Here is a 26,755-nt window from a genome sequence, read left to right as displayed (position 1 = left end):
GATAGAAACTTCTGTGTTGTCCATTTGTGAACGATCCGTGCAATGAGGCACAATGAGACTTACAATGACACACTTATACTGTCCTTTCCTAGGCTATGGCTTAACCCATCCCGTTTACTGGAAAGAATTTAACAGGCGACAGCTGGAGCCCTATGGGGCATGATCCCTTCCTAAATCATTAGTAATAATAGCCCTTTTTATACAAGCATTTCACTTCATGCTTTCTCTTGCCCTTTCCAGGAAAGCCTGAAATTCGTCTTTGCTATTCTTTGGTCTGTTATTCCGGTTCAAAATGAACGATAATCTCTGAGGTCGAAGGTTCACTTAAACATGCCTTCAGTCATCTTAGACACACACACTGTCACAAAATGTGTTAATACCTTTAAAGTGAACTAGACCATGACCAACCGCATATAAGCTTCCATTACCGTAGGACCAGGTGACACATAAAAAACCCCTTTAAAAAGCAAAATGGCCCTACACATCCCATAAAACTACAGATGAAATTACAGCAGTCACATTTGGCTGTAACAATTTGCTACAAACTGAAACTGATGACTGCATTTTTCAAAACTGTAATTCAGCAATGTTTGTTTTTTGATGTGCACGTGAAGTAAAACGTGATTTAATTAACTAAACAGAGATGTGGCATCACCCACTGGTCAGTCAAAAATCTACACCCCTGCTAACTGTTCACACAGGGTAGAAAATTAAAAAAGCAAAGCAATGTGTCGACAAGAGAACAGAGAATGTCAGTGTAACTCAAAAGGCAAAATAACATGAAGTAGGCAAATCTTGGCACGTGAAGTGGACAGATTGTCTTTTTTTCCCCTCATACTGGATGCTAGAGAAACACTAATGAAGAAAGAAAAATAATAAAGGAATTTAAAAAACCAAGAAAAAACCTACTGTCTCTCAGAGGAACTCAGTGGAAGTTCGCCAACAAAATACGCAGTGATAACAGCTACACTGGGAGGTCCGTCTACTTGATGGATGAAGTAGGAATAGGAACTAGTAATTTTGGATCATCAGGCTAATTTCAGAGTTGCATCTGCTCATGCTGTTGGTGTGTAATGAAGCCTGAGCTCCCTTGAGACCCATCAAGTGATGACCTGAACGCAGGTCAATGACCAGAGAAAGGGAAAATGAAAGATGAGACAGTGCAGACTGTGTGTGCGTGTGTGTTTTTAAAAGTGTGACAGAAAAACAAAGACAGATAAAAGGATATTCTGCCACTAAGATTTGAAATGGAGGTCTTATTCCATTAGAGTAGGTGTTTTGTTCAGGTATTCGTGTGTATTTAGCAAGCTTATTATTATCTCCTGACTGAACCTGCAGGAGCGTTTCAGGATAACAGATAACATCATTACACTTCTTGCCCTTAAACCGCCTCCCTAAAGCAAACAACACACAAAGAGACAGGGCACACATTCCCTGTGTGAAAGGACCTGTTTGTTTGTTTTGAACCACCAGAAAAACACGCCACGTTTAGTCTCAAAGAACATTTCTTAGAACCATTTTCCAACCGATTATGCAATTGGAGAAGTTACAGGAAAGTAAGAGCAACAGTTTCTGTTTAGTTTCAGCTGGCAGGACAAGAAGAGGTTAAACTTACTTAATTTACTTTCTCTCTTAAAGGAGAAAAAATGGTATCATTTTAACAGCAACTGCAATGAAACCCAAGCCGTGAGACTGTTATCCAAGTGCACTATGAGAGTGGATCAGAGGATCAGTAAGTTCACATCGTCGGAAACCACGCTGGGTAGTTTATGCGGTCAGCACTGTTACTTCAGACAGGACTGAATTATTCTGGCTGCAACATGAAAACTTTGCTAAGACAGCAAAACACTCGCCAAGAAGTTTTTTTCCCTTTCTCTCGCCTGTGCTTTACATTGAAGATCTTCATCTTTTTGCTGGGAAGTGAAGCAAAACTGTCCATCCCATTCAGTAACATCATCCATAAAAACACTCTGACTTACAATGTGAAATAGTTTGAATGTCATTTTGCAGTGAACCACAGTGTAACTGCACTGGCACTTCGGTGAGATGTCCTAAATGAAATTATATAATCTCAGCTGCACACATTGTGGACAAAGTCATTTTAATAACCTGTAGCGTAATGCATGGATAGCGTAATGTCTGCATGGGTAAGTCAGAGCAGTCACAACAATGTAGAGGGTAAGTGGATAGCCACATTTCACTTTCTGATGATGACATTTACTTGGACCCAGGCAGACCCTCAAATACTCTCAAATGCAGGAAGTATAACACTAAGGCCATGTGGACTGGTAGAAAAAAAGTGCATTTAACCTTAATGATTACATTGTACAGCTTCCCTCTGTTCAAATATGATCCTCTTGTTCAGGTGATATAATATATGAGCTATAAAATGTCATTTATCAAGAGTCTAATGGGCCGGATTAGTCAGTAGAAATGTCACTGTAACTCAAACCAGTCCCTTGCCTTTGACTTATGACCTGGATGACATTTTATATACATTTAACAACTTCTTAAGGCTTTTATAATTGAGATACATCAATTTTAGCAATTTTAAAGGGCCACAGACAGCGTGGTGAAAGACGTGTGTGGAGGTGTTGTATAATTTAAAACACCTCCAGGCTTTCACTGTAAAGTGGTGCGTGTGTGTACGTGTATGTGTGTGTGTATCACTTTCGTGCAATAAGTGGAATAAAACCTGACGGAGGTGAGGTGAGCCAGAGCATCCTAAAGGCTTTGCTTCTGCTACTGTGCATGAGTCAGAGGTTGCAGCTGGATCCTGCAGATCAGACTGTGGATTTTCCATTTCCTTTCTTCTCATGTCTGTCTGAAACTTTAGCTTTTTACTATTGTGGAGAAATCTTTTTTTCTTCTAAGAGGTTTGTGGAAGCGTGGGTATGCATAATGGCAATACCATGCATGTGATAGTGAGGCACTGGAATGTTTATTTTTCTCCATTTCGCCTGCTGCTGTTCATCATGTGATTTAATGCGGCCCAGGATATGAGAAGCCTCAAGACCTAAACTCAGAAACGTAAATTAGGAACCAAAAGGTTTACATGACATATTCATGTTTACATTTTCATGATTTTTTGAAAAAACCACATAGCTTTAAACAGTGGCTTTTTTCTATTATGTTGAATTGACGTTTGAACTGATGTACAAAAACAAGGAAGGAGAGGTGGCCATCTCCAAAGTATCATCATCTCTAGACTGTATTTTTCAAACCAGTGGAAAACCAAATTTCAAACTTGCATTTCTTCATCTACTTAAATATAGATTCACTGACAACTCTCATTTTAATGTTTAAATCCGAATTGTACTTACCACATGGAAGGTCTCAGTATTCTGACCAATGGAGACAAGCATCATGGGTTGAAGGCCGGACTTGAGGAAAAAACCGTGAGCCGACACTGTGCAGCCTCCGCTACAGTGAGGTGGGAGAGAAAGGATATTAGCATTAGCATCAGAAGGGGAAACAGTAGAATCCTACAGGGAGTGACCAGCTGTTAGCGTTAGCAGTTTAGCCACTCATCACCTCCCACTCATTTCCTACTGCTGTAAAAACTAAAGCATTAATCGGCAGTCGAAACGCCAACTCACTCTTTCGTACTTCATCTTGGGTCAAGAAATATATGTCTCAGCTTATATTCAGAGGAAATTTGCTGAGACTGCAAACTGATATCCAAAATAAATACAATTCCACTTACAAAAAAAGGTGGGATGCTCGGTAAAATTTAAATAATAACAGGATGCACTGATTTACAAATCCCAAACATATTTTATTCACAATAGAAGATAGAAAAGGAGAAAACGTGAGAGGAATGTTTTACCATTTCTGTCAGATTGAGGATTCTAGCTGTCCTGTGTTTGCTTTGTTGTACTTTTTGTTTTATTAATTCTCCAAATGTTTTCAGTAGGGGAAGGGTTTGGACTGCAGGTAGACTGTTTCCATACCCATACTCTTCTGCTATGAAGCCATACTGTTCAAATAGATGCAGTATACATTTTACTGTTGTCTTGCTGAAATAAGCAAGATGTTCCCTGAAAAAAAACATTGTCTAAATGGGAGCATGAATTGCTCTAAAACCTGTATATACCTTTCAGCATTGTTTGGTGCCTTACCAGATGTGCATGCTGCCAATTCAGTAGGCAGCTGCTCCACCTAACCATCAGGCATTTAAACTGAGGAATTATAACAATCCTCTTGGTCTGGCCCATGTTTCCAAAAGGAATTTGAAATTTTGATTCATGTGACCACAGAATTTTTTTTCCCACTTTGCCTCAGTCCATTTTAAATGAGCTTTGGCCCAAGATAGCAGCCTTTCTGGATCATGTTCATATATGGCTTCTTCTCTGTATCACTGTGTCGCTATCACGACATGGTGGTGAACTTTGTTCACAGACAGTGTTTTCTGTAAGTGTTCCTGAGCCCATGCAGTGACACCACTGCATCACTTATCACAATTGAAGGTGTAGTATTTTGCAGATGGGTGAAACCCTGCCCGTCTACACTTCTAAGAAACTCTTCCAAGCTCTAAGATGCTCTTTTATACCCAATTATGATAATGACCTATTGCCAACAGACCTAATTAGATGCCAAATTATTGTATTGTATTACTATAGAGTATTTATCTTACAATACAAAGCCCCTTGAGGTGACTGTCGTTGTGATTTTAAGCTATATGAATAAAACTGACAACTGCAGTTGTTTCTTTTTAGCACCACTTACATTTCCAGCCTTTTGTTGCTCCCATTGCAACCTTTTTAAGACATGTTGCTGCCCTCGAATTCAAAGTGAGCTAATATTTTTTGTGAAATAGTAAAATGCCTCAGTTTAAACAGCTGAAATGTTTTCTATGCCCTACTGTGAATAAAATATGGATTTATGAGATTTGTAAATCATTGCTTCCCACCTTTTTTTTTTTTTTTTTTTTAAAGAAATGGGCTTAAATATGTAGTAAGCAGTTCAACTCTGGCCATCACACAGATGTGGCTATAAATGATATCAGAATTCATTATGAATCATTTGAATGACTGTTTTAGATATGAAAAAGGTTTTTTTGTTGAAAAGTTCGTCAGAGCCTAGGAAGAGTAGCTACAGCTATCGCAGGGGCCAATGGGGATCTTAATAAACTAAACTCTAACCTCACAAAGGAGCGTGAGGGCTGGATGTTGTTGATGATCGGGTCTTGGTTGTAGGTGAACTGCATAGGGGCGCGGCGCTCCACCGAATCCACTGTCAGCTTCACAGTTTGGCTTGAGAGAACCGCATATGGTGGCGTCTTACAAGTCACCATGTTGGATGACCAGCTGATGGTGGTGATAAAGATGAGGTCAGGGTGAGTGAGTAAAAACAAATGATGTATTGGGTTTTTTTAGTATGTACAATGGTAAGCATTGTCCAAGAGGCTATTCATGCATTTTTCTCATCGGTCCTGCAGGTAATTCTGCTTGTAGAGCAGAAAAAAGTATAGAATGAGGACAAGAGCAAGAAAAACAAGAGATAATGAAAAAAGATCATTTAATTTTATTAGCCTTTCTGCAAAGGCTAATGCTAGGCAAAAAAAGTCTCCCTAAAATGAAAGTAATGCTAAGGCACAATAAACACTTGTATATTCTTTTCTGATGACATGAAAAAAAAAAACCCTCCCCAAAAGCCCACAACTAAAAAAGCTAACTTGAAATTATCCATACAGACAATATATCTGTGTAAGCCAAACAGAAAACAAAGGTAGCATTAAGAAAAAAAGAGTGATCGTACCTCTGAACGTTGCAGATTGCATTCCCTATTGTCACCTCTCGCTTGCTTCCCGTATCCAGGTTTGCTCCTGTAATGGTCAGCATGGTGTTTCCTGACTTTGGCCCAAATGTTGGGAAGATGTCACTGATCACAGGGTCCTACAGGTAGAGAAGGAGACAACCACCAACTTTTTTTTAATCTGGCATTGACATTAACATTAACATGTGGTATGAACACTACTGGACTACAAAGTAAAGGTATGAACGTACCCAGGATTTATGAAGAACACATGGAGATTTTAGTGCTCACGATATCAGATTTTCAGATTTATCTAGCTATCAGATCTTCTTCCATGTTGCTGCAATATCAACTGAATGGTGTTATTAATGATGGAGGGTAAACTAAATATTTACAAGAGCTGGGTTTTCTCCATATTTATCATATATCATGTTGAAAGAGGAGCTCTGAGTTTGGGCTCAGGATTTTGACATTGCTACTTTGAAAATTAGGCTTAAAATTTTCCTTTTTGATAAAGCCTATAAGTTAAGCCTGGCTCAGGTGGCCCTGAATCCTCACTTAATTACGCAGCAATAGGCCTAGGCTGCTGGGGGCTTCCCATGTTGCACTGAGCACTACTTTTTCTCAGATCTTTTCACTCACCATGCATATGCGTTATTCATTTCTCTGTGTCCACAGTGTGTTTTTTGTCCTGTCTCCTGCCCCTAAACCCCAAGCAGTTGCAGGAAATAGATGCCCTCCCTGAGCCTGCTGGAGATTTCTTCCTGTTAAAAGAGAGTTTTTCCTTCCCACTGTTGCCAAGTACTCGCTCATAGTCGTCTGATTGTTGGGGGTTTCTTTGTATTACTGTTGGGTCTCTACCTTACATATGAATTTATTTATCGTGAATATGAGTAATATTACAATTACATAAATTATTATTTTCAATATATCAAGTACTTGTTCATCAGTGATGGATTTCTGAGGCGGTTTGGAAAACTTGAGAGCAAGTTAACTTTCTAGCAGTGTACAAGAAGTTCGGTTGATATTTTAGGACAGCTTACTTGTCTGACATTTCTCACCCCAGGGAAATTAAGCAGTGATGCACCAGTTCATAAGAGTGCAGTTATCACTACCCATTTGTTTTGCACAAGGCTGTAGCCCAAGATGCATTTTAATAACGGGTATGTATAAAGTTTGTTACCCACTCTGTGGGTAAAAAATATATAGTTTTTGAAACTGACTCTAAGAATCGTAGGAACCGAAGAATTACAAATCAATCCTAAACAGTTTTAAACAGCAGCTTTACCATCATCAAGTACACTTGGTAACATGTGATATCACCATGTTCCATTTTTACATGTCAAGAATCAGTTGTAAAGTACTGAGATTTTCAAAACAGTGATACCAAAAAGAAGGAGAAAAGTAGTCTTACCACAAAATTGAAACCCTTGAACTTGGTCACATTTTGGCCACTGGTGACCTTCACAACGTCTCCTGATGGGGTGAGGTTCCCATTAAACACTGGGGAACAGTGCATCTCAGTCCACCTATAGCCAACCCCCCCCAAACAACACATAGATCAGGCATTATACCCTGCCAAGCCAGCCGGCATTTAGCTTAATTCAATGATCATCCACTGCCTTGCAGGAATGCACAAAGACACAATTTTCATGGGATTGTGTGGGCAGTGTTTTTATTTTCCCCCCAATTTGTAATGAGGTTGTTTGTAGCAAAAGGGTTCTTCTGAATGGGACATGGCCCCAGTGGATTTGGGAAAGCGGAAAGTCTGCATTCAGCGATTTTTCCCAGCAATTTTTCAGTTAAGGGAGTCATGTGTTGAATGTTGCAGGCTGCAAAAGAGTTAAGGGTGGGGGTGTTTGGGGCTTCTTAACATTCTTCCTTCAACACAATAACCCCTAATAAATGTGCTCTCCCCCTATAGGACACCAGTGTAGTGGTCCCTTTGTTTCATAAACACTCACCACTTAACATACACTCTGGCTCTCCCTTTTCCTCTAAAAGGTGGCTTTTCAGATACTGTGCAGAACCAGTGCTGTTTGAATACGTCACAGCAGGCCAGTGCAACTTGCACAAAACACATGCACAACATTTATTAACACTCCCATCCCCAAAAAACACTCTTTACCAAAACACAAGCATACCTGTTGGAGTTTTCTTGCCTGGACAGTTTACAGGAAGCCCCTGCCACCTCCACGGTTACCATGGAAGCCTTGAAGTTATCTGTCTTGTCGAAGCCAAAGTTCTTGCCACAAATCGTCACTACAGTAGAGCCTCGTATTGGTCCAGAGGCTGGACTAACCTAATGCATTCATAAAGAACATATTTTAAACAATCCCTTTGACATTTTTCTTCCCATAAAATTGAGATGTGGACCCTGAACTTAACAGACATGTGCAATACTACAAATATGTTCTGAGATGAGATGTAGAAAGTAAAGAAGTGTGCAGTTGAATTCTGAACTTAATTTTCTCCATTTCTAAAAACTGCTCAATACCAAGCTTTTTCAACTAACTGGTTTCCTTCTTAGAAAAAAACAAAACACACACACACACACACACACACACACACACACACACACACACACTTTGAGCACATGATGCAGAAGAGTAAGTAACAACACTTAGAAGGTAACAACCAGGCAACGACTGCTGTGCAAGAAACATCCACTCAGCTTTTCTGGATTGAGGCCGACCCTCAAGCAAGACCTTCAAGCACAAAAGGTGCTTTTAGAGGTACATTTAGGGCAATGGAGGTCAGCTGCCATTTTTGTGTGTGTGTGCGTTTAAATGAAGGCAGAGTAGCAGCATGGAGTGTAGCATTAAAGTCAGAGAGAATGGAATCCAGCTGAGCTTAGTTGAGTCTGACAATGCCAGAGCAGAGTTTAGTAGTTCAGTGCAGCTGTAAAACGTTTGCCTCTCAGGAAGCACCTTAACCTTCGTAAGTACTATACAAATACAGTGCAAACACGTGCAGATGAAAGGCTCAACAGACAGGTTACATGAACAGTATTTGGCAGGAGAAGAGTAAGAGACAGTCTGTGTAAGGTATGAACACAGCATGGTGTGATTGTATGATACATGGTTAAGGAAACACAGTCAGGAGAAGTTACTTAAGTTTGCTTTTTATTTCAGAACCACTGAAGAACATATAGAAGAAACCTAAAAACTGAAATATCAATGAGCTTTAATAGCGCTCATTTTGGATGACCAAATCATGCCTGTGGCTAATGATGAACACGCAAAACATGCACAACCTTTGTGTACTGTGGTTACCTTGGTAATCTCAGGTGTGCAGTAGTCCTGGGTCCAGATGGAGGAGGTGCACTCGCTTGCTCTTGTACAGCGTCCATCACACCAGCCACATTCTGTCACTCTTGACGACAACAAACACGAAATGCATGTGGTCAGCTGACCACAGCCGGGGCCAATTAAAGGGACCTTAGTGATCTAGGTGGGCAGAATTCAGAACAAAAGAACTTAATATAAAAACAAACAAACAAAAAAGGCACAGGCGCATTCCATAATTAGTGGTTTACCTTGTTTCCTGTGGCCATCAGAATGGCTCCATCTGAATGGTCAGCATCGAGCAGTGCTACACTGGCGGTGACAGGTCTCGAGTCCAGGTGGATGTTGACATGGGGAGAGGCAAATCGGGAGAACAACACCTAAAAGAGGGAAACATTACTGCAGTTATCCTAAAGGGGTTTCAGTTCATACCGATGTCTGTCATATACTTACATGCCTGTGACAGAGTAAAAATATAAGTATGAATATTTTATAAAGACGTGCTAAAATAGTATGGGCATATTTGTTGGTACCAATAAAGCAACTATTAATCCTGGCATAATATTCACATTTTAAACAAAGTTTAATTCAATTCAATTTTATCTTTATAGTACTAAATCGCAATAATAGTCACCTCAATGTGTTTTATACTGTAAGGCAAAGACTCTACAATAATAATCTAACAAAGTATTTAATCTTAATTATCAACACAGGTGTCTTTGAGCTTTTCATCAGCCATTCAGCTTACTTTGGCTGTTGCTTAATCAGGTATCACTGTATGCAACATACTGAACATTAACCAGAGAAAGCAAAGGAGACAGCTGTCTGTGGATCTCCGACAGAAGATTATAGATATTAAAGGTTAAGACTATCTCCAGAGGTTTTGTGCTCCTGTGACCACGGTTGCCAATTTTCTTACAAAATATAAGCCAACCTTCCAGGATGTGTACAGAAGGAGAATTACAACCCGGGTTCATCAGAAGTGATAGTGTGGATGGTAGAAGAAGAGTAAAGAAAGCCATTCAAAATCTTGTCACTATCTGATCACCCCATCCTCTGCATGTTAAACAATAACGGGTTCCATGGAAGACGAACCAAGCGGGCTCCACTACTGACGGAAAAATACAAAAAAGTGAAACTGCATGTTGACAAACCCCAAATTCCTTTGGACTGAGGTAAAAGTGGTGATTTTTTTTTCTATCAGCTTTAACAAAGGACACCTAGTGTACCTACTGTGAACATGGAGCGTCAGAAAGCTTAGCCCCAGGTTGTGGGTCCTAAAACAGGATAAGGACCCACAACAGAAAGCTAAAAGCACTCAAGAATGGCTGGAAAATAAACACTGGACTACTTAAATGGCCCTCCATGAGCCAGGATCTTAATCTTCTATTGAACATCCATGGGAACAGCTGAAAATATGCAGTGTGGAGACACTACACTGGGCAAGACACTTTACCCTACTGCCTACTGGAGTTGGCCAGAGGGGCCTCGCTTCTGTCAGTCTGCCCCAGGGCAGCTGTGGCTACAACTGTAGCTGCCTCCACCAGTGTGTGAATGTGAGAGTGAATGAATAGTGGTATTGTAAAGCGCTTTGGGTGCCTTGAAAAGCGCTATATAAATGCAATCCATTATTATTATTATTACTATTATTATTATTATTATTATCATTATGGCGTGTTTGCATTTCTTTAATTGTATCAAATATTTAACTGAATCAGAAATCAAAAATAAAGTCAGATATGTGTTAAATATGGAATAAACAACACGAGATGGCAGTTACAAGTCATTTCAGAGATGGTACCAACCAATTTGTTCACGTCTGTATAACGACAACATCATCATCACAGTCCCAACTCTGGTACTGCTTATATAAGCTGAAACTGACTGCAACATGTATCAGAAGAAGAAGCCACCCGGAGACGGTTATCAAACAAAAATGTAGCCATTCAAAATGATCTAGTAACAAGAGTACTACTTTCTAAGAGAAGATAGAAACAGGACTTAAGCAGTTCTCTCTCTTTTTAAAAAAAACAAATGTACAACAATACATTGCGTTAGCACCCAACACACACCTCCCACCACTAGCCAACCCCCATTTTTTAAGCAATCAGCACTCAAGTCAGATCAGGACACCTGATAAGTAGGTGGAGGTGGAGTTATTTTCCTTTGTCACCTCTGTTTTTCATTATTGCTATATTTATTCATAACAGGGGAAACTTGGGAAACATTATATGAACAATAGCAACGCTGGAAGATTGACTTTTTATTGACATGAAGGAAAACGATCCAGAATGTGTCATCTTTCCTGAGGCAATTCTTCATTGGATTTTGGCTCACTTTAAAAGATCTATTGTGCAAAGCAGAGTTGACACACACACTCTATGTATACTCGAAATTTCCAAAACAGGAACTTCACATGTGTAACCAATGGCAATTATAATCTGTCTTAACCTAATATACCAATGTGAATGGACTCAATATAAATGTTATTAGCTAATTTCAGAAAATCTAAATGGCTGGACAATTATTTATAGCAGTTTGCAATATAATTACCAACACAACATGTGTTAAAATAAATGGAATGCCACATTTCCCCAATTGATTGTTTCGGTTGAAAAAAAAAAAAAAACCCAGCCCAACAAACACCATTATACATTTTGATATTTTCTCTAAGAGCTACGTGTCTGGAACATTATTTAGTAAACAAAACGGCCGAGTACCCGTTTCACTAAGCCTATGCAAAACACAATATCCACAAAAGAGTCTTAAATTAACTCCAAAGGTTTATCATTAACATGATTTATGTGTATTCAAACACTAACAATGACACAGTAATGAAACTATAGAAATCCGTGAATGGAGTGGGAAGTTTGCTTACAACAGCTGGACTCTGAAAAAACATGGTGTCCTCATACTGAAGCTGGCATTTTTTCAACTTTAGTGACCATTTGATCTAAATGTCTCAGATTTGTCTTTTAGCCACATTTTGATAGTCTGGCAGTACTTCATGTACCCTGCCTTTGTACCAAGGCACTTTTTTCTACCCTTAACATTCCTCAGGGATTTTGGAGATTTGGCAGATTTGTCGGCAGCACATCCGAGAGACAAATCTTCTGTCCCAGCACATCCCAAAGGTATTCTTTTGGGTTGAGATCTAGTGACGGTAAAGACCACTGTGAGTACAGTGAACTCACTGCCATGTTAAAGTAACCAGTTTGACTAATGTTTGAGCTTTGTCACACAGAAGGAGCCCATCAGAATATCTACATACTTAGGTTGGCAGTGGGCTTTGAAAAATGCTCACTTAGTAATAAGGGGGCCAAAGTCTGCCGCCTTTATACCACCATGAATATCACCAATAACTGGCGATACAAGCAAGATGGATCCATGCTCTCATATTGTTTATGTCAAAACCTGACCCTATCAACCTGATAAGATAAGAGACTTATCAAACAAGGCAACATTTTTTCAGTCTTCTATTATTCATTTTGCTGAACCTGTGTCAACTGTATCCTCAGTTTTGTGTTCTTAGTTCTTAGTTGTTATTAATCTCTGCGTCTCTTCCACAGCATGTCTTTTGTCCCATTTTCCTCTCCTCGCCCCCAACTGCCCTTCGCTGAGGCTGGTTCTGCTGGAGATTTCTTCCTGTAAAAAGTGAGTTTTTCCTTCCCACTGTCGCCAAAACACATATAGGGGGGTCGTCTGATTGTTGGGGTTTTCTCTGTGTTATCGTAGCTTTACCTCACAATATAAAGCACCTTTAGGCAGCTGTTTGCCTGAATTGAAGTGAAATAAATGTAACGGGTTGCTGAAATGTGACTGGCTGATTAGATATGAACATACCATGTACCTAATAAAGTGGCCAGTCAGTGTATGACACCCCACTGCTGTGAATGCACAGTTTTCCAAACGTGGGAAGCCAGGGGATTTTACAGATCCTTCCAGTGCTTTCAGGTGCTGCGGCCATAACCTCCAAAAGGTGATGGATAGTTAGAATGAATGCTTTTGACACTTTTGACAATCAGTTAGCTTGATGCTTGCAATACAATTTACTGTACTTACATGCAATACATGACCACATGTCATCAAATATGAACAGAGCTTCAAGAAATGATCGAAAGCACATCAATTTTCCCCACACACGTGCACATGCACCCAACACCTGGAACACCATTCATCACTTGTGGTTATGCTGCAATTACAGACCTCGCAGCAAGCTGCACAGAACAGGGTCTCTAATAGGGTGTGCGGTTACACCAGTGCCATTAAACCTTTTAAATAATACACTCACCCACCTACACACATTTTTTTCCACATCAACTCTGCAACACTATTTATACTCAAAAAAGAGAGTTGTGGTATTGGAAACACAACAAATCATGTCCAGCATATCTCCAACACACTGACAGGGCCCTGCAGGAACAAGGGCTGCGTTATAGCTGTCATTTCTGGTTCAGTACAAAAAAAGTTACACAATGCACTATTACACAGTTGCTTTGCATTTACACTGTTGATATCCAGACCTGGTTCAGTTGAAGCGCTCACACAGAAACACTGTTACCTCTATCAATCTGGACCTGACATGTAATGACTGGCTAACCATACTTTGTTGCCTCGTTTGAGTTTGGTAAGAGTCCCTCAATGAGAAGTTACTGCAAAACGAGAAAACAGAAACATGAATAAATCAGTAAATCTTCTGTCCGTTTGTGTGGGTCAGTGTCCCGTAAATCCCTACAGTTCTGTGCATTGTAAATTTTAAATGTGATTTTGTTGGTTGGCTGATACACGGCTTGCCCTCGCCCTCACCCTCAGAAATGTCTGGTTTTCCTGCATCATTCTTCCCACTGTTTGGGCCTCATGATCAACATTAGCTTTGTATCATTGAATATAATAGGTAGCTTTCCTCTGGGGACAAGGCCATACAAGAGGAATCTCTCTGGAGGGAATGGCGGCGTAAATTACAGCTTATTGTATTAAGCAGGCAGGGGGGAAATTTGGCCTATAAACACAGCTACTGTGTTATTCCCACAGTGGCCTAACTGAAGTCGAGGGAAACACTTCCTGAGCCAGAATGGAGTCCATCGGGGTGAACAACACTCTTTCTTTCACTGCCTCTACCCTATGCTCCCTCTCACCTTGTCCATTGGGAACAACCAGGAAACTGAAATACATGAAAAGTTGACATATTCTTTCTACCGCACTAACAATGAAATGAACTGCTATAGCAAAGACGACCACCTCTCACAGCTTCTTGTCTTGTTGTTGCATAGCTTGGGCTGAGACTGACCAGGTGGCCAGAAGGTCATCAGTTCAAATGTACGCCTTCCCAGTTTAGGACTAGAAAAGCTAATGAGCCAATGAGCCAACAAAATTTTCATGGTAAACACAAAGTGGTTAGAATAGATAAACGGTGAAGTGGGACTACAGTGGTTTGGTTCCAGGTGGAGACACAACCTTTTGTGGTTTTGTTAGGAATAACATCTGAGATACCTGATTTTATGACCCCTTGTGACAAAGGAGCAACTGAAATAGCTTTGAAGTAGTTTGTGTCAAAATCAAGTGCATCTAAAATTCACAAGCAATGTTTGCACCCATACATTTCCCACCTTTGTGACTAGAAAACCAGAGTTTCCCTCGATGTTTTATAGGGAAGGTGCTTCTTCTGCTAAAAAATTGATTGATGGAAATTTTTAACCCACAGCAAGCAAGACTGTTGCACTCCACGGGTTAAAAGTAGGTAAAAGCATGAATGAGAGAAGATCAATCCAAAAAGCAAAAGGTTTACTCATCATTTTTTTATGATCTTACAATATCTTCCTAATGATTTTCACTAAGTTTTCTTTGTTCATTTGGATTTCATGCCTTGGAAATATCTTTTAACCACTATTCCTGATCAGCGTCTTTCCCTCCTGACTGTTGACTTTAATGTCCCTCTTTGGTCCGTTTTTAGAAAAAGATATTTGTACGCAATAACAAATGAAATGGCGAGCTTTGCAGTGCAATACAGCTGGTCTCCTCTTCAGACTTTTAGCTAAAACAATGAACCACATCCAATTCAGGCAGCCACAAAAACGCAAAAACAGAACTGAAGGAGGGGCTGGAGTGGTGGTGTTTGACGGTACAGAAACGCATAGCAACAGCTGCACGGGACGCTCAGGGAGTAGAAATGTGGCGTGTGAGAGAACGTGTCAGTGAAACTCGCCGTTCACCATCAACGTGTCGTTCGACTTGTAAACCCCCCTCACGCCCCACTACCATCGTCTCTACCCTTCCTCCATCCTGCGCTGCCTTTCCGTGCAGCTGTCAGCCCTTTTTTCCACATCTTTCTTGCTGTTCTTTTCCATGCGTCTTCTCATTCTTGTGTTTCAAAAACACGTGAGGTAATTTAGTGTTTACTTTATGCATTTCATTCCATTTGCCACAGTTTTTTGTTTTTATTATTTTTTACAGACACACCAATGCACCACTTGCTGCACTTGCTGTATTTTCAGCTGCAACCCTTGCATGCATAGTTTTATTGTCCGAGTAAATGACTTCAGCACCACAAGAAAACTGAAAGTAGCTGCAGATGGTGAGTCACAGTCCAAGATGCAGCTACACAGGCTTGTCATATTGACTTAATTAAACTGAAAGCCAAAATGTTATGTTTTACCTTGATAATCCGCCCTTGCATGACTCTAATTAGCTAAAGTACCTCTTACAGGCTAAATATTCATTTGAACTTCAGGTGCATTGGAATTAAATACTAAATGACTGCATGTGGTATTTATTAGTCTTAAATGTGATTCCTTTTAAACTTGTGTTTTTGTACTTTTCTATCAAGGCTTAAAGTTACGTTGTATGCATTGTGTATGCATTACCAGAGTAGCGACCTCTTTGAGGTGTGTAGCCACAAAAGTACTGTTAATTTTTTGTGTTTTTATTGCTGCTAGCTGTGCTTATAAGGTATGATTTTGAAAGTATATTTAACATAATTCTCTGAATTCTCAGAGAAAGTTTTAGCTTCTAGTTTGTTAGATCACAGTCTAGTATTAATTTATTGATATTTCATATTTTACTAATTTTCCGTAATATGTGTAACATGGAGATTGTGGAAACTACTTGCTAACCAGTGTAGCTAGCATTAGCTGAAAGTTTAGCCCTGCTGTTCAAATATGGCCATTTCTGGCTTAAAAACATCTGGCTCTATAATTCAAATCACACATCCTTTAAGAAAATTAAATTAATAAACTGAGGACCTTGAAATTCTGCCTTTCTTTTATAAAGTCATCCAATAACATCCTTAAAAAGAATGACCAGAGGCGTGGAATCTACTGCTGGTCTGAGCACTAATAGCCTAAATAGGGACGGTATTTGCTCAGATGACTAGTTAGAACATAGAGTTCTTTGAAAGCTCACTGAGCATAGTTCAAAGGTAAGCAAACTGTGAAAAACTGGAAGATTCTGGAGCTTGCTGATAGTTTCCCCTAACTTGCTTCTAGTTAAGACACCTGGACTTGTTTTCTCTACTGTGTCTCCTGCAGGACACTTTCACCCGACATCGATCAACATCCTGGCACATTTACATGAACAGTGAGATAGGGAAACTGCTTTAAGATTATAAATGCAGGCCTGTAGAATACATTGCATGCATTTGACAGGCAAATTAAGACACTGACGGTGACTTGTTTACCTGTATTTGACGTCCATCAGCAGTTCCTAGGTATACCACAGCACGACCGTGGACTGGCACCACAGTAATTGAGGTCACCAAGGTGTTTGTCAAGTCTTTGTGCCAGTATTCTAACCTCTCGTATAACTGGGTCACCTGTAGGCGATATGTGCTCTCTTTTCCTTCGTGGATTCCTTCATGGGGGTCGCAGTCATCTGATGAAGTCTGCAAAGAAACCACAGGAGTCAGTGGGAGAAAATTTCCTCTAGCGTGCCACAATAATAATAATATACATGGACATAATAGTGGAGAAAGTACTTTTTGCTGTGGTTAGAGACATGATACTGATAGGATATATGATGTAGCCAAGAAATGTCAAATACCAGTGTGGTCATGTTCAACAATGAAAAACATCCGATATGGAACATATAATTAAAATCAGTAAACTTGGATAAGAATGAAAAATATGGCATAACCATAAAAATCTGATTACCAGAAAAATAAAACAATATACTTTTAAGCGAGATCTGATCTCTTTGTCCAAACAGATTCTAAAAAACGACTTGTTATATAATATCATGTTGAGCTATCTTATTTCATTTCTGTTCAGTTGGGGGAGGGTCAGGAGCCAAAACCTCCTAAGCCCACTCTTAGCTACTCTTTCATCAAACCGAGCTCGTAATGGAGGTCTCAGTGTGATAGTACCTCTAGGGCAAGTACATGCTTTGTTGAACAGAGGTTTGAGGACTGGAAGATTTCATGGGAAACAGCGAGGAGATATTCATGCTGTTTTTCATTCCATGTGCAGTTTTTTCTCCCTCCAACTGGGAAACCCCACTTTTTCTCGCTTTCTCCACCCTCCTCCTGTTTTTCTTTGTCCTCGTGAGTTTAGAACCAAAATCTGTTACTCTCTTAGTTTGCAAATGCTGCTGGGTTGTTCACATTGTTGTGTCTGGAGCCTCTGGAGCATACAGTGAAAGCACGGACTGAAGCCAGAGTTGGATTCAGGGTCTTTTCTCTTTCAATAACCACCCCCCTCCTCTTACTGCCCAGCGCTGCTCTCACTGTTCGGACTCTTGTGTTTAGTCATGGCCTTCTGTCCTAGCCTCGGGTTTCATTAATTATTAATGACCCAGAGAGTGGCGGGCCTCTTGTGGCTCTTAAGGTCCTTGACCTGGCTGCTTGACCAGACCTCCACTTTCTGTTGTCTTCTCAACTTCAGTGGTTGACAACCTTTTCTTTGTAGTCACAAAAATGGGCAGGCCGTACAAGCAGAATGATTGCTGAAACTTGTAGACAGTCTCAGTGCCTCGGTGTGTACAGCCCTAACAGTTAACGTCTACCACTTAATGCCACACAGAAATGTTCATGACTTTGGTAGTGACCATTTATTGTGCACAAAAGGGCAAAAATTTAATTGGCTGCCTCCAAAACTGCTAATCACTTACAGGCTCATTATCCTTTTCTGGTTCTATCTAAAGTAAGCTTGGGTTGTTATTTGCGGTGTGTGTGAAATATGCTGCATCATTTGTTTAGTGTCAAGCTTTGAAACTCGGGAGAACAATGGTGAAGTAATAAATCTGAAGGTTTTTTGTTCAATTTCAGTGATGTTACTTAAACAGAGATAAACAGGACCTCACGGAGAGGAAGGCAAGGAAAGCAGAAAAACCTGGCTGACTTACAAGCATGCTGCAACAAACCTTGGTTAAATTAAATATCCTCAAGGCCAGTGGTTGCAATTACAGAGACAATGGCTAAGTCAAAACCAGCAAAAATGTGGAGGAAATTTAAAGCTGGCAGAAAGATTGGCTGTTTTTTTGTTAAGTCCACAGCTGGCAGGTGATGAAGCCAGCTGATATGGATGGAATTGCGAGGCTTTAAAGAGGAACATTTTTTCAGAAATGACACTTTGCGACTGAAATTGATTTAGACTTGGATAAGTACATGGACACGTAGGACAGTAGACACACAGGACAGTGTAAGGGCTGAGGCAAGAGAAACACCTCTTCTTCAAACAAGACACAAACCTGTTTTTTATCTGTTGATGTGTATGTGTAAGAACACCTTCACAAAGTCTACCCTTCTCATACATTTGATCACAACTCCAAGCAGAACATCAATATCACTGAGCACATATGAATCGGCGAAAACTCTACCGACTTTCCTAAAACTACAGCAGATGGAGATGTCACGATCACTACAGAGATTACACCCTGCAGCTCAAAAAACAGGCCCCAGGCTGATTATTTTCAGAGCAAACAAACAGGACTTTAGGTGTTTGTTGAAGTGGAATAGGACGTTGGGTGATAGAGCAGAAAGGGTCTGGGAGGCATCCCTGTGCTAAATTATTTTTGAAAGATCAAAGCAATGAAATTGGACAGTCGAAAAGACTGTTTTGACAAGCTTCGTTTGAAGCACCGCTGCTGTTATCCTTGGCTGTTTCTTGGCACAGAGACAGAGAGTTTGCCACAGAGTCAAACAGGTTCTGCAAGAGGGTGACGTTTCCCTTAAAGTCTGATAGAGACTTAAATTAAATATTTTTATTCAGTAACTGCCAGTTAGAAGAAGTGCAATTTCAACAACTGACAGTCAAAAAAAAAAGAGGAACCTCAGAGGAACTCTGCAAAGAGCACCTCACTATTTCCACAATCAAACGTCAGTATTAATAAAAGTGTTATTAATCAATGACCTTAGTAATTCTAAGTTCAAACCAACATTTTCACATTTTTCTTACATTCATCTTTTAGAAGATTTATGGTGTTGGCAAGATGTTCTACATCTTTCAAGCCATTTTGTGAACATGTCTTCCAGTCGTGTAACAGGCACCACGGGGCACATACATGAGATACTGTACACCTTTTGCTCTGTACTTAACCAGCAGTTATTGTCCCCAAAACAACGGTCCTGCGATAGGGTTTCGGCGTTGTGGAGCTCCCAAAAGCCTGGGGCACTGCTCAGGAGAGTCAAGAGAGGGGTGAAAGGTGATCCACATAGGCTTCAATGTCACTTTCATATTCTCGCTGTTGCTCCTGGGTCCAGTGTGAAGAGATACACTAATACCTGAATTATAAAGCATGGACTGGGTTACAGCCAGCAGAGGCTTTCGGTATGACAGTGTGTTCAGTGCCAATCCAGGGGAAAATGATTAAAAAAAAGGTTAAAGGCACTTTTGCTAATATAAAAAAATGTAACGGTTGTTGTGGGGGTATAACACTGTGTTAGCAAACTTGCACTCATGAAATTCAGGAGGTCTGTGTCACTGCTGGCCTCTCAGCTGGCACTCTCCCTCAAATAACCTTTGACCTCTTGATCGCGTGTGCGATTGCACACTCCAGACAGCAGGGAGGTTTGGCTGTCGTTGGGGTGTGTGTGAATGCAGTTTTTCGAGAAATAGAAAGCAAATGCAATGTGCGCACGTATGGGCCCAGAATGTCTGTGTACACGTGTGTGTATGTTTGCAGCAGGGTATTGTTGCACTTATGTTGGGACACACATTACTGTACCCCACCTGGAGTCAGTATGCACGATACTCTGCAACCTGATCTCAACAGCTGTAACAACCATGATGTATGTATGTGTGTGTGTGTGTGTGTGTGTGTGTGTGTGTGTGTGTGTGTGTGTGTGTGTGTGTGTGTGTGTGTGTGTGTGTGTGTGTGTGTGTGTGTGTGTGTGTGTGTTTAAAATGCACAGGTGGCTGGTACCAATATACAGTCTGAAAGTGTGTGTTGTAGAGAAAAACATCTGCACACATAAACAGGTCCAACAGAAGACAGGGAGAATAATATGTGACGATTGTAGTGAAATGTGACCACGTCTTCTAAAAATGTGAGGCATATGTGTATTTGTCAATAACCAAATACTTAAACCACACAAGTATGGCATATTTGAGTTTTATTAATCTGAACAACCACTGCATATTTGTAGAGCTTGTGGTTATGTAGTACTCAGAATTCTTGAGCTTCCCCCATGTGCTTTGAATCAGTGTTAAACAAAAAAAAACAAAACATTGTTATTGTTTAATTATATATGGATAACCAAATAAAACAAACAGCAATACATTTTTCAATCAACTTCAAAATCAATTACACTGAGTTAGGAAGATGTCAATAAGCACTTATTCTAAACTTACCATCTTGCAGTTGTGCCATACATGCTATAAAAGTTTAATTTTAGTTTAACAGCTGTTGCTAATTGTTATATTTTTGCAGAATTTCAATGGATAGTAAGATCAATTTGAATCTCAACTCAATGCTTTTCTAATTATTAACTTGTCTAAACACATTGAAGAAGAATAACTTTGCCTCAGCAAACTTCCCAAACCATTTTAGTCACTTTTGTCACTTGAAACAATTACTAAAGTTGTTAATGATACTCTAATTCCTTCTCTGTGTATGGAGTATCTCTGCCCCCTGTTCTTCTTATATTTCTTTATATATTACTATACTAGTAATACTTTAATACTTTACTGTGTCTTTCAGCACAGTCTCAAGAGCATGGAGGAGATTCCAGGAGACAGATAGTTACTGTAGTGGAGCTGGACAGGGCTATAGAAGGTCCTTAACCCATCAGTAGGATTGATGTTTTGTGCAAGGAGGAATAGGATGAGCAGAGCCCAACAAAATGACCTCCCGCTGGCCACTGGTGTGACTGAAGATACTTCATGAGGGTGGTCTGAGGGCCCGACGTCCTCTAGTGGGCTCTGTGCTCACTGTGGAGCCCGAGTGGCTTTTGCAACAGAATGCCAGAATTGGCAGGTCAACTACTCTTGCCCTGTGCTTCGCTAATGAAAGCAGGCTAGCCCTGAGCACATGTGATAGATGTTAAAGCGTCTTTACGGCGCCCTTAAAATCGTTCACCATGACTGGTGATGGGTAAGTGATAGTCTGGGTCGTCTTCAGCCGAGGACCCAGGCTATCACTGGGCCTTTTTCATGTAGAGGCACACAGACCTCTACAGGCTGGAAAACAGCAATTAGGTATTGGGATGAAATCCTTGGACCCATTGTAAGACCCTACATTGGAGCAGTGCATCCTGGGTGCCTCCAGGTGTACAACAGTGATTGATGTGCGCAAGTATGCAGGCAGTTCCTGGAGGATGAAGGAAGTGACACCACTGATTGGCCCCCCGAGCTCCCCTGACCTAAATTCAACAGAACACCTCTGGGACATTAAGTTTTGATCCATCCAACACCACCAGGTTGCACTTCAGACCATCCTGGAGCGCAGTGATGCCATGGTCCAGATGTGAGAGGTAATCCTAAGGACAACATCTGGTGTCTCATTAGGAGCATCCCCTGATGTTGTCAGGCATGCATACAAGCACTTGGGGGTCCATAAAAACTACTGAGTACCATTTGAGTAGCTGGAATAAAATCACTTTGATTTTCAGTGTATCTATGAATTCAGCCCTCTGTAGGTTGATCATTTTCATTTAAAACAATGTCAAATAATTTTTGTTCCTAACACATTCCAAAATCCATATGATACAGACATCAAGCATGGGTTTTCCCCTATTAAGAACCTATTAAGTGTTGCTTTCATTTTTTTGAGCAGTATATCGGACAACTATTCGATTTCTACAGATACAAGGATGACACTCAGTTGTATGCAGCTGTAAAAGCAGATCACCATTGTCAGGATATTAAACACGTGGCTCGCATTCCTGCTGTAAAAAGTACATTTGCAATAATTACTTGGCAACAGAAAAATTGCCAACTGGACCAATTTGACCAGCTCTGATTAACTGGGTGAGTGAAGATTCACACGTGAGTCATGTCTGGTGTCACTTCAAAATTGAACTAAGTCAGCAGGCTGTGCACTGCTGGAGAACTCATTTAACCAAAAAAATTTAAGTTGCCCGAGAGTTAGCTGACAACTCCACACAGAGGAAAACGACAGTGTGGTAAGTGACAATGAGGTAATGTATTGTTTTTACACTATTCTAACTCACTATATATAGTACAAAATTACATTTCATGAACGCATTTCAGAGGCCATGCCACGCTCAGTTCATGACAATTTTTGATCCTTTGATGCAAAAGTCACTCTTATAATGAAGAAAGGGGAAAGATGGCTTGATTGTTGTCTTTATTTATCTAATATGCCAAACAAATCACCTCCTGTCCTGACTAAACTAAAAATTCTCACACAACACAGGCAGGAGGATATCATTTTCTCTGCTCAGCCAAGATAATGAAAACAAATCTTATTGTTTCATGGAAATGCTGAAAGTGTTTGTAAGCTACTCTTCCTCTACTATTCTCCATTAGCTGTCCCTGAGCTAAATGTTGCTCCTCATCCCCCTTTAATTCTTCTGTCCACTAACTGCCTTCCTCTCTTTTTTCTGTTTCCTTTAGTTCCCTCCACACACACAGATTCAGTTCATTCTAAATAATCTGCTGGTGTGTGTGTGTGTGTGTGTGTGTGTGTGTATGGTTGTGTGTGTTTTCTCCAACAAAGGAACAATGCAGCTTCCAGTCTCTCAGCCCTAGTAAATCACCTTAACTGTCTGAAACCTGGCCGGATGAATAATTATCCTGTCTCCTCTCCCTCCAGTCAAAGACTAAAATATAATCTCAGAAAACACGGCGAGGGATGATTTTTCACCTCTGTGAGACAGAACAACTTCTTCTCCAGCATGAATCAACATATTTCTCTCCTCTTCTTCTTGGGGATTTGCACAATTCAAAATAAGGAGCAGGATGATGGACTGCTGAGTTTGAAGACTGGGAGCCAAAAGATACTTTTTCTTCTCACTGAGAATGTCTTTGATTCCACCTCTCCCGAAAGGCAATGGCACATTCTTCAGATGAGCTTTCCAGAGTTGACCTTCAAATATACGTTTTGGTCAGACTGACACAGTAGCTTCAATTACAGTAAAAAAAGGGAGATTAAAAGGGAAGCAGAGGGATCGACTTCTTAATACATTCTTGAATTCACACATACAGAAGGAGGAGGTTTTGCAATTGCTGTACGAGACCAATTTCTATAGTATTTCAGTAACAGATGGGTCGTTTTTCCCCATGCGTGACTGATATTAGGTATTGTTCCATACAGCTCTTGTCCTAGGTGTTTCATAAAAGCTTTGGATATTGGAGATACTTAACACCATATAAACTTAGGCTTTTCATGCTTGGTTTGCATTTTGTGCATGAAACATCATGTCAAACACTAACTACCGTAATTGTCGGGCTATAAGCCGCTACTTTTTGCACAAGCTTTGAACCCTGCGGCTTTTCTATGGATTTTCCATGATTTTTGTGATATCGTAAGACGATTTGTTTTGTTTGTTCCGCTGTTGTACGGCACTACGTTGCCTGGCGGAAGGATCGGGGTTCAAGAGTGGTATGTTAGTCACATGTCCGTCCGCCAGGCAACGTAGTGCCGTACGAAGTAGCGCGAAAAACAAACTTCAAAGTAGCGCTACGCATTCAGCGGGAGGCATGGATGACGAGCGGCGATAAACTTGCGAAAAGCAAGTTATGCCCAACTCCACCGGTGGATTCTGACAGCGTGGAAAAGTGCGAAAACATCCACGATCACCAACGGATTTTGAAGGGCTGGACTGCTGCATGATGGAGAGGAGGACACCGCCACGGCCCTTCTGAGGGTGTTCGACTCTGACACTGACAACGAGGATTTCTTTGGTTTTGAAAGTGATAACGAAGGAGAGAAGCGGAGAGTGGATGACGAAGCCATCCTGAGCCTGTTTGTATCCGACATTGGAGGAGAGGACTTTGGTGGTTTTAGAGCGCAGGAAGAAGAGAAAGATGGTGAATGACTGACTTTTCTTCTTGTTACAGCCGTGTCACTGCACCTGAGCCTAAAAGGTAGTCCGAATCTATTTTTCTGGTGTGCTGTAGGTTACTGTTATGTACTACATGTGCAAATATGTACCCATAACTTGTTTTTCAAAATATTAATAAAAGGGGTGTGTCTCCAAACAGCCATCTCTTTCCTGACAATTCCCTTTGTGCATATTCTCTTACATATGATAAGTCAACATTGAAACACCTGCGGCTTTTAGTCAGGTGCGGCTAATGTATGTACAAAACAGGGTTTTCCCCTGATTTTAGCTTGTGCGGCTAATATTCAGGTGCGCTTTGTAGTCCGGGAAATACGGTAGACTAATCCTTTACCCTTTGACTTTTATTTGTTAAGTACTACTACAGTTTTATTGGTAGCTTATTATTCACTGCCAAAACTCCTATTCATTCAAATGGTCCACCCCCATGTTCAGAGGCTCTGGTCTCATCAGTGAGGTCTACCCCACAGTTTGTAAAGCAATGCTTTAACTAGAATCCCTGCCCACATGTCACTTTGTACTAGGGCTGCCACAAACGATTATTTTGACAGTCGACTAGTCACCGATTATTTCTGCGATTAGTCGACTAATCAGATCATGCATCCATTGGACGTAAAACATACAGCTTACTGCACCAGCATGCATCTATATAACTATCATTAGCTTACAGCTTGAAGTGTTTAAGGTATGTGCTAACTAAAAATAAAGACAAGATGATAGTTTATTAAATTTTAATGACATTTGCAGATTGTTTCGGTGGAGTTTAATAAACTCCTTGCTATCTAAAATATAACAGGACACCGGAGTAGATTCTCGAGCATCTCACACTTCTGATAATCAGTTGTCAGCTGTGTAAAAACTATAACTTTATTTCTCAGCCAAACCGATTTACTCAGGAACAAATAAAATACTAAAAAAGCCAAATAATATCATTTTTAAGTTATCTAAGTGACTTATATTACATGTTTAACCTGAGTAGCGAAAGACAGCGGTGGGTTTGAAAACAATTTTCCTGGAGTCCGGTGTTCTCACGGGCTCTATTGAGCCTTGAACCCCGGCTAGCTAACGAGCTAGTGGGTAACAGACGTCTCCGAAAACGCTGGAGCGCTTTTGAAAATATGTGTTGTCTTGATGAACTGAGCAGATATTTGAGGTTTACACAGCTACATTCTCGCCTGAAAATATGTTAAACTTTATTTTGTGACCCAAAAAGAATAATAAGAGTAATATTAAAACTAACTAGCTGCTGCCATTGTTGGAAACTGCGCTGGTCCGCGCTATGAATTCTGGGACACAGCTTCTTCTTCGGGGTTTAACGGCAGCTGGCATCCTTGTACATGCAGTGCTGCCATCTTCTGTTTCAGTCCGTTATTACACTCTTAAATACTACTACTTATTCCTGCGTCTTTTGGGATCTTACAAACCTTCAAACGACGCGTCGACTATTAAATTAGTCGACTAATCACGATTTTAATAGTCAACGTAATCGTGATTAGTCGACTAATCGTGGAAGCCCTACTTTGTACTTGACAGTTGGTCGCTAGGGGACATTTCAGGCTCCAGTTGCACAGGTAATCCTCTTCCATTTACACCACCGTGTCATATGCTAGTCAGCAGGAATCACTAACCTCAAAGTTTAGATTCATTAAATGTGATTATCCCCCACTAGCCAACAGTTACGCCCCCTGTAACTGCTACAGTATCTCAGTGATTTTCACTGACGTTACCTGGTCTTTGATAGCCACAGTATGATAGTCTCTTCCTTTGTGAATGTCCCTAGCACCCTAGCACACTATACTAGTGTCCCATCTTGGCTGTGAGGAGATTTCACAAGTAAAGTTCCCTTGAGGAGAATAGTTACAAAATAGACATTTTTCACAGATAATGTAACTTTTTTTCAGATGGTGTAACCACTAGAATCAAAACTGAGACACATATCTCAAAACCAAGAGAAATAAACTGAAACCATCAGAAAGTCTGGGTGCCTTTGCAGAAAATATGTATTTGTTAACCTTTGTCTAAATGCACTCATCATTTTATATAGCCCCCAAAGAAAATAGGGCAAGAAGTATAATGTGGGTGCATATAGATGTGAACAACTCCAAACACCCTGTCCTAATACTAGCTGACGGCGCTGTAAGTCAATGAGGAATGACAAAAGTTAATTTTAGGGTGTAAATGAGCACCACATTGCTTTTTGCTTTTTCAGCCTTGATATTAGTCACTCAAGACATTATTTTAGAGCATTAACGTCTTT

The 26,755-nt window shown here is 40.4% G+C and overlaps 1 protein-coding gene across 1 annotated transcript in view; it reads right to left on the bottom strand.

Moving 5' to 3' along the window:
• met (MET proto-oncogene, receptor tyrosine kinase) overlaps positions 1 to 26,755 on the bottom strand; it is a 70,727-nt gene that overhangs the window by 28,198 nt on the left and 15,774 nt on the right. Inside the window, exons 3-10 of the mRNA XM_085412982.1 lie at positions 16,717 to 16,920; positions 9,296 to 9,424; positions 9,033 to 9,206; positions 7,902 to 8,059; positions 7,172 to 7,286; positions 5,761 to 5,897; positions 5,145 to 5,309; positions 3,324 to 3,423 (exon numbers count right to left, since the gene is read on the bottom strand). Coding sequence (XP_085269108.1) covers positions 3,324 to 3,423; positions 5,145 to 5,309; positions 5,761 to 5,897; positions 7,172 to 7,286; positions 7,902 to 8,059; positions 9,033 to 9,206; positions 9,296 to 9,424; positions 16,717 to 16,920 — 1,182 coding nt within the window. The remainder of the gene's footprint in view (positions 1 to 3,323; positions 3,424 to 5,144; positions 5,310 to 5,760; positions 5,898 to 7,171; positions 7,287 to 7,901; positions 8,060 to 9,032; positions 9,207 to 9,295; positions 9,425 to 16,716; positions 16,921 to 26,755) is intronic.

Source organism: Rhamphochromis longiceps, linkage group LG7 (genome assembly GCF_057381845.1).
Source record: "Rhamphochromis longiceps isolate RC_006_pf linkage group LG7, R_longiceps_female_GT1.1, whole genome shotgun sequence".
In the NCBI taxonomy this organism is placed as follows: Eukaryota; Metazoa; Chordata; class Actinopteri; order Cichliformes; family Cichlidae; genus Rhamphochromis; species Rhamphochromis longiceps.
This window is presented reverse-complemented; position numbering and strand designations above follow the sequence as displayed.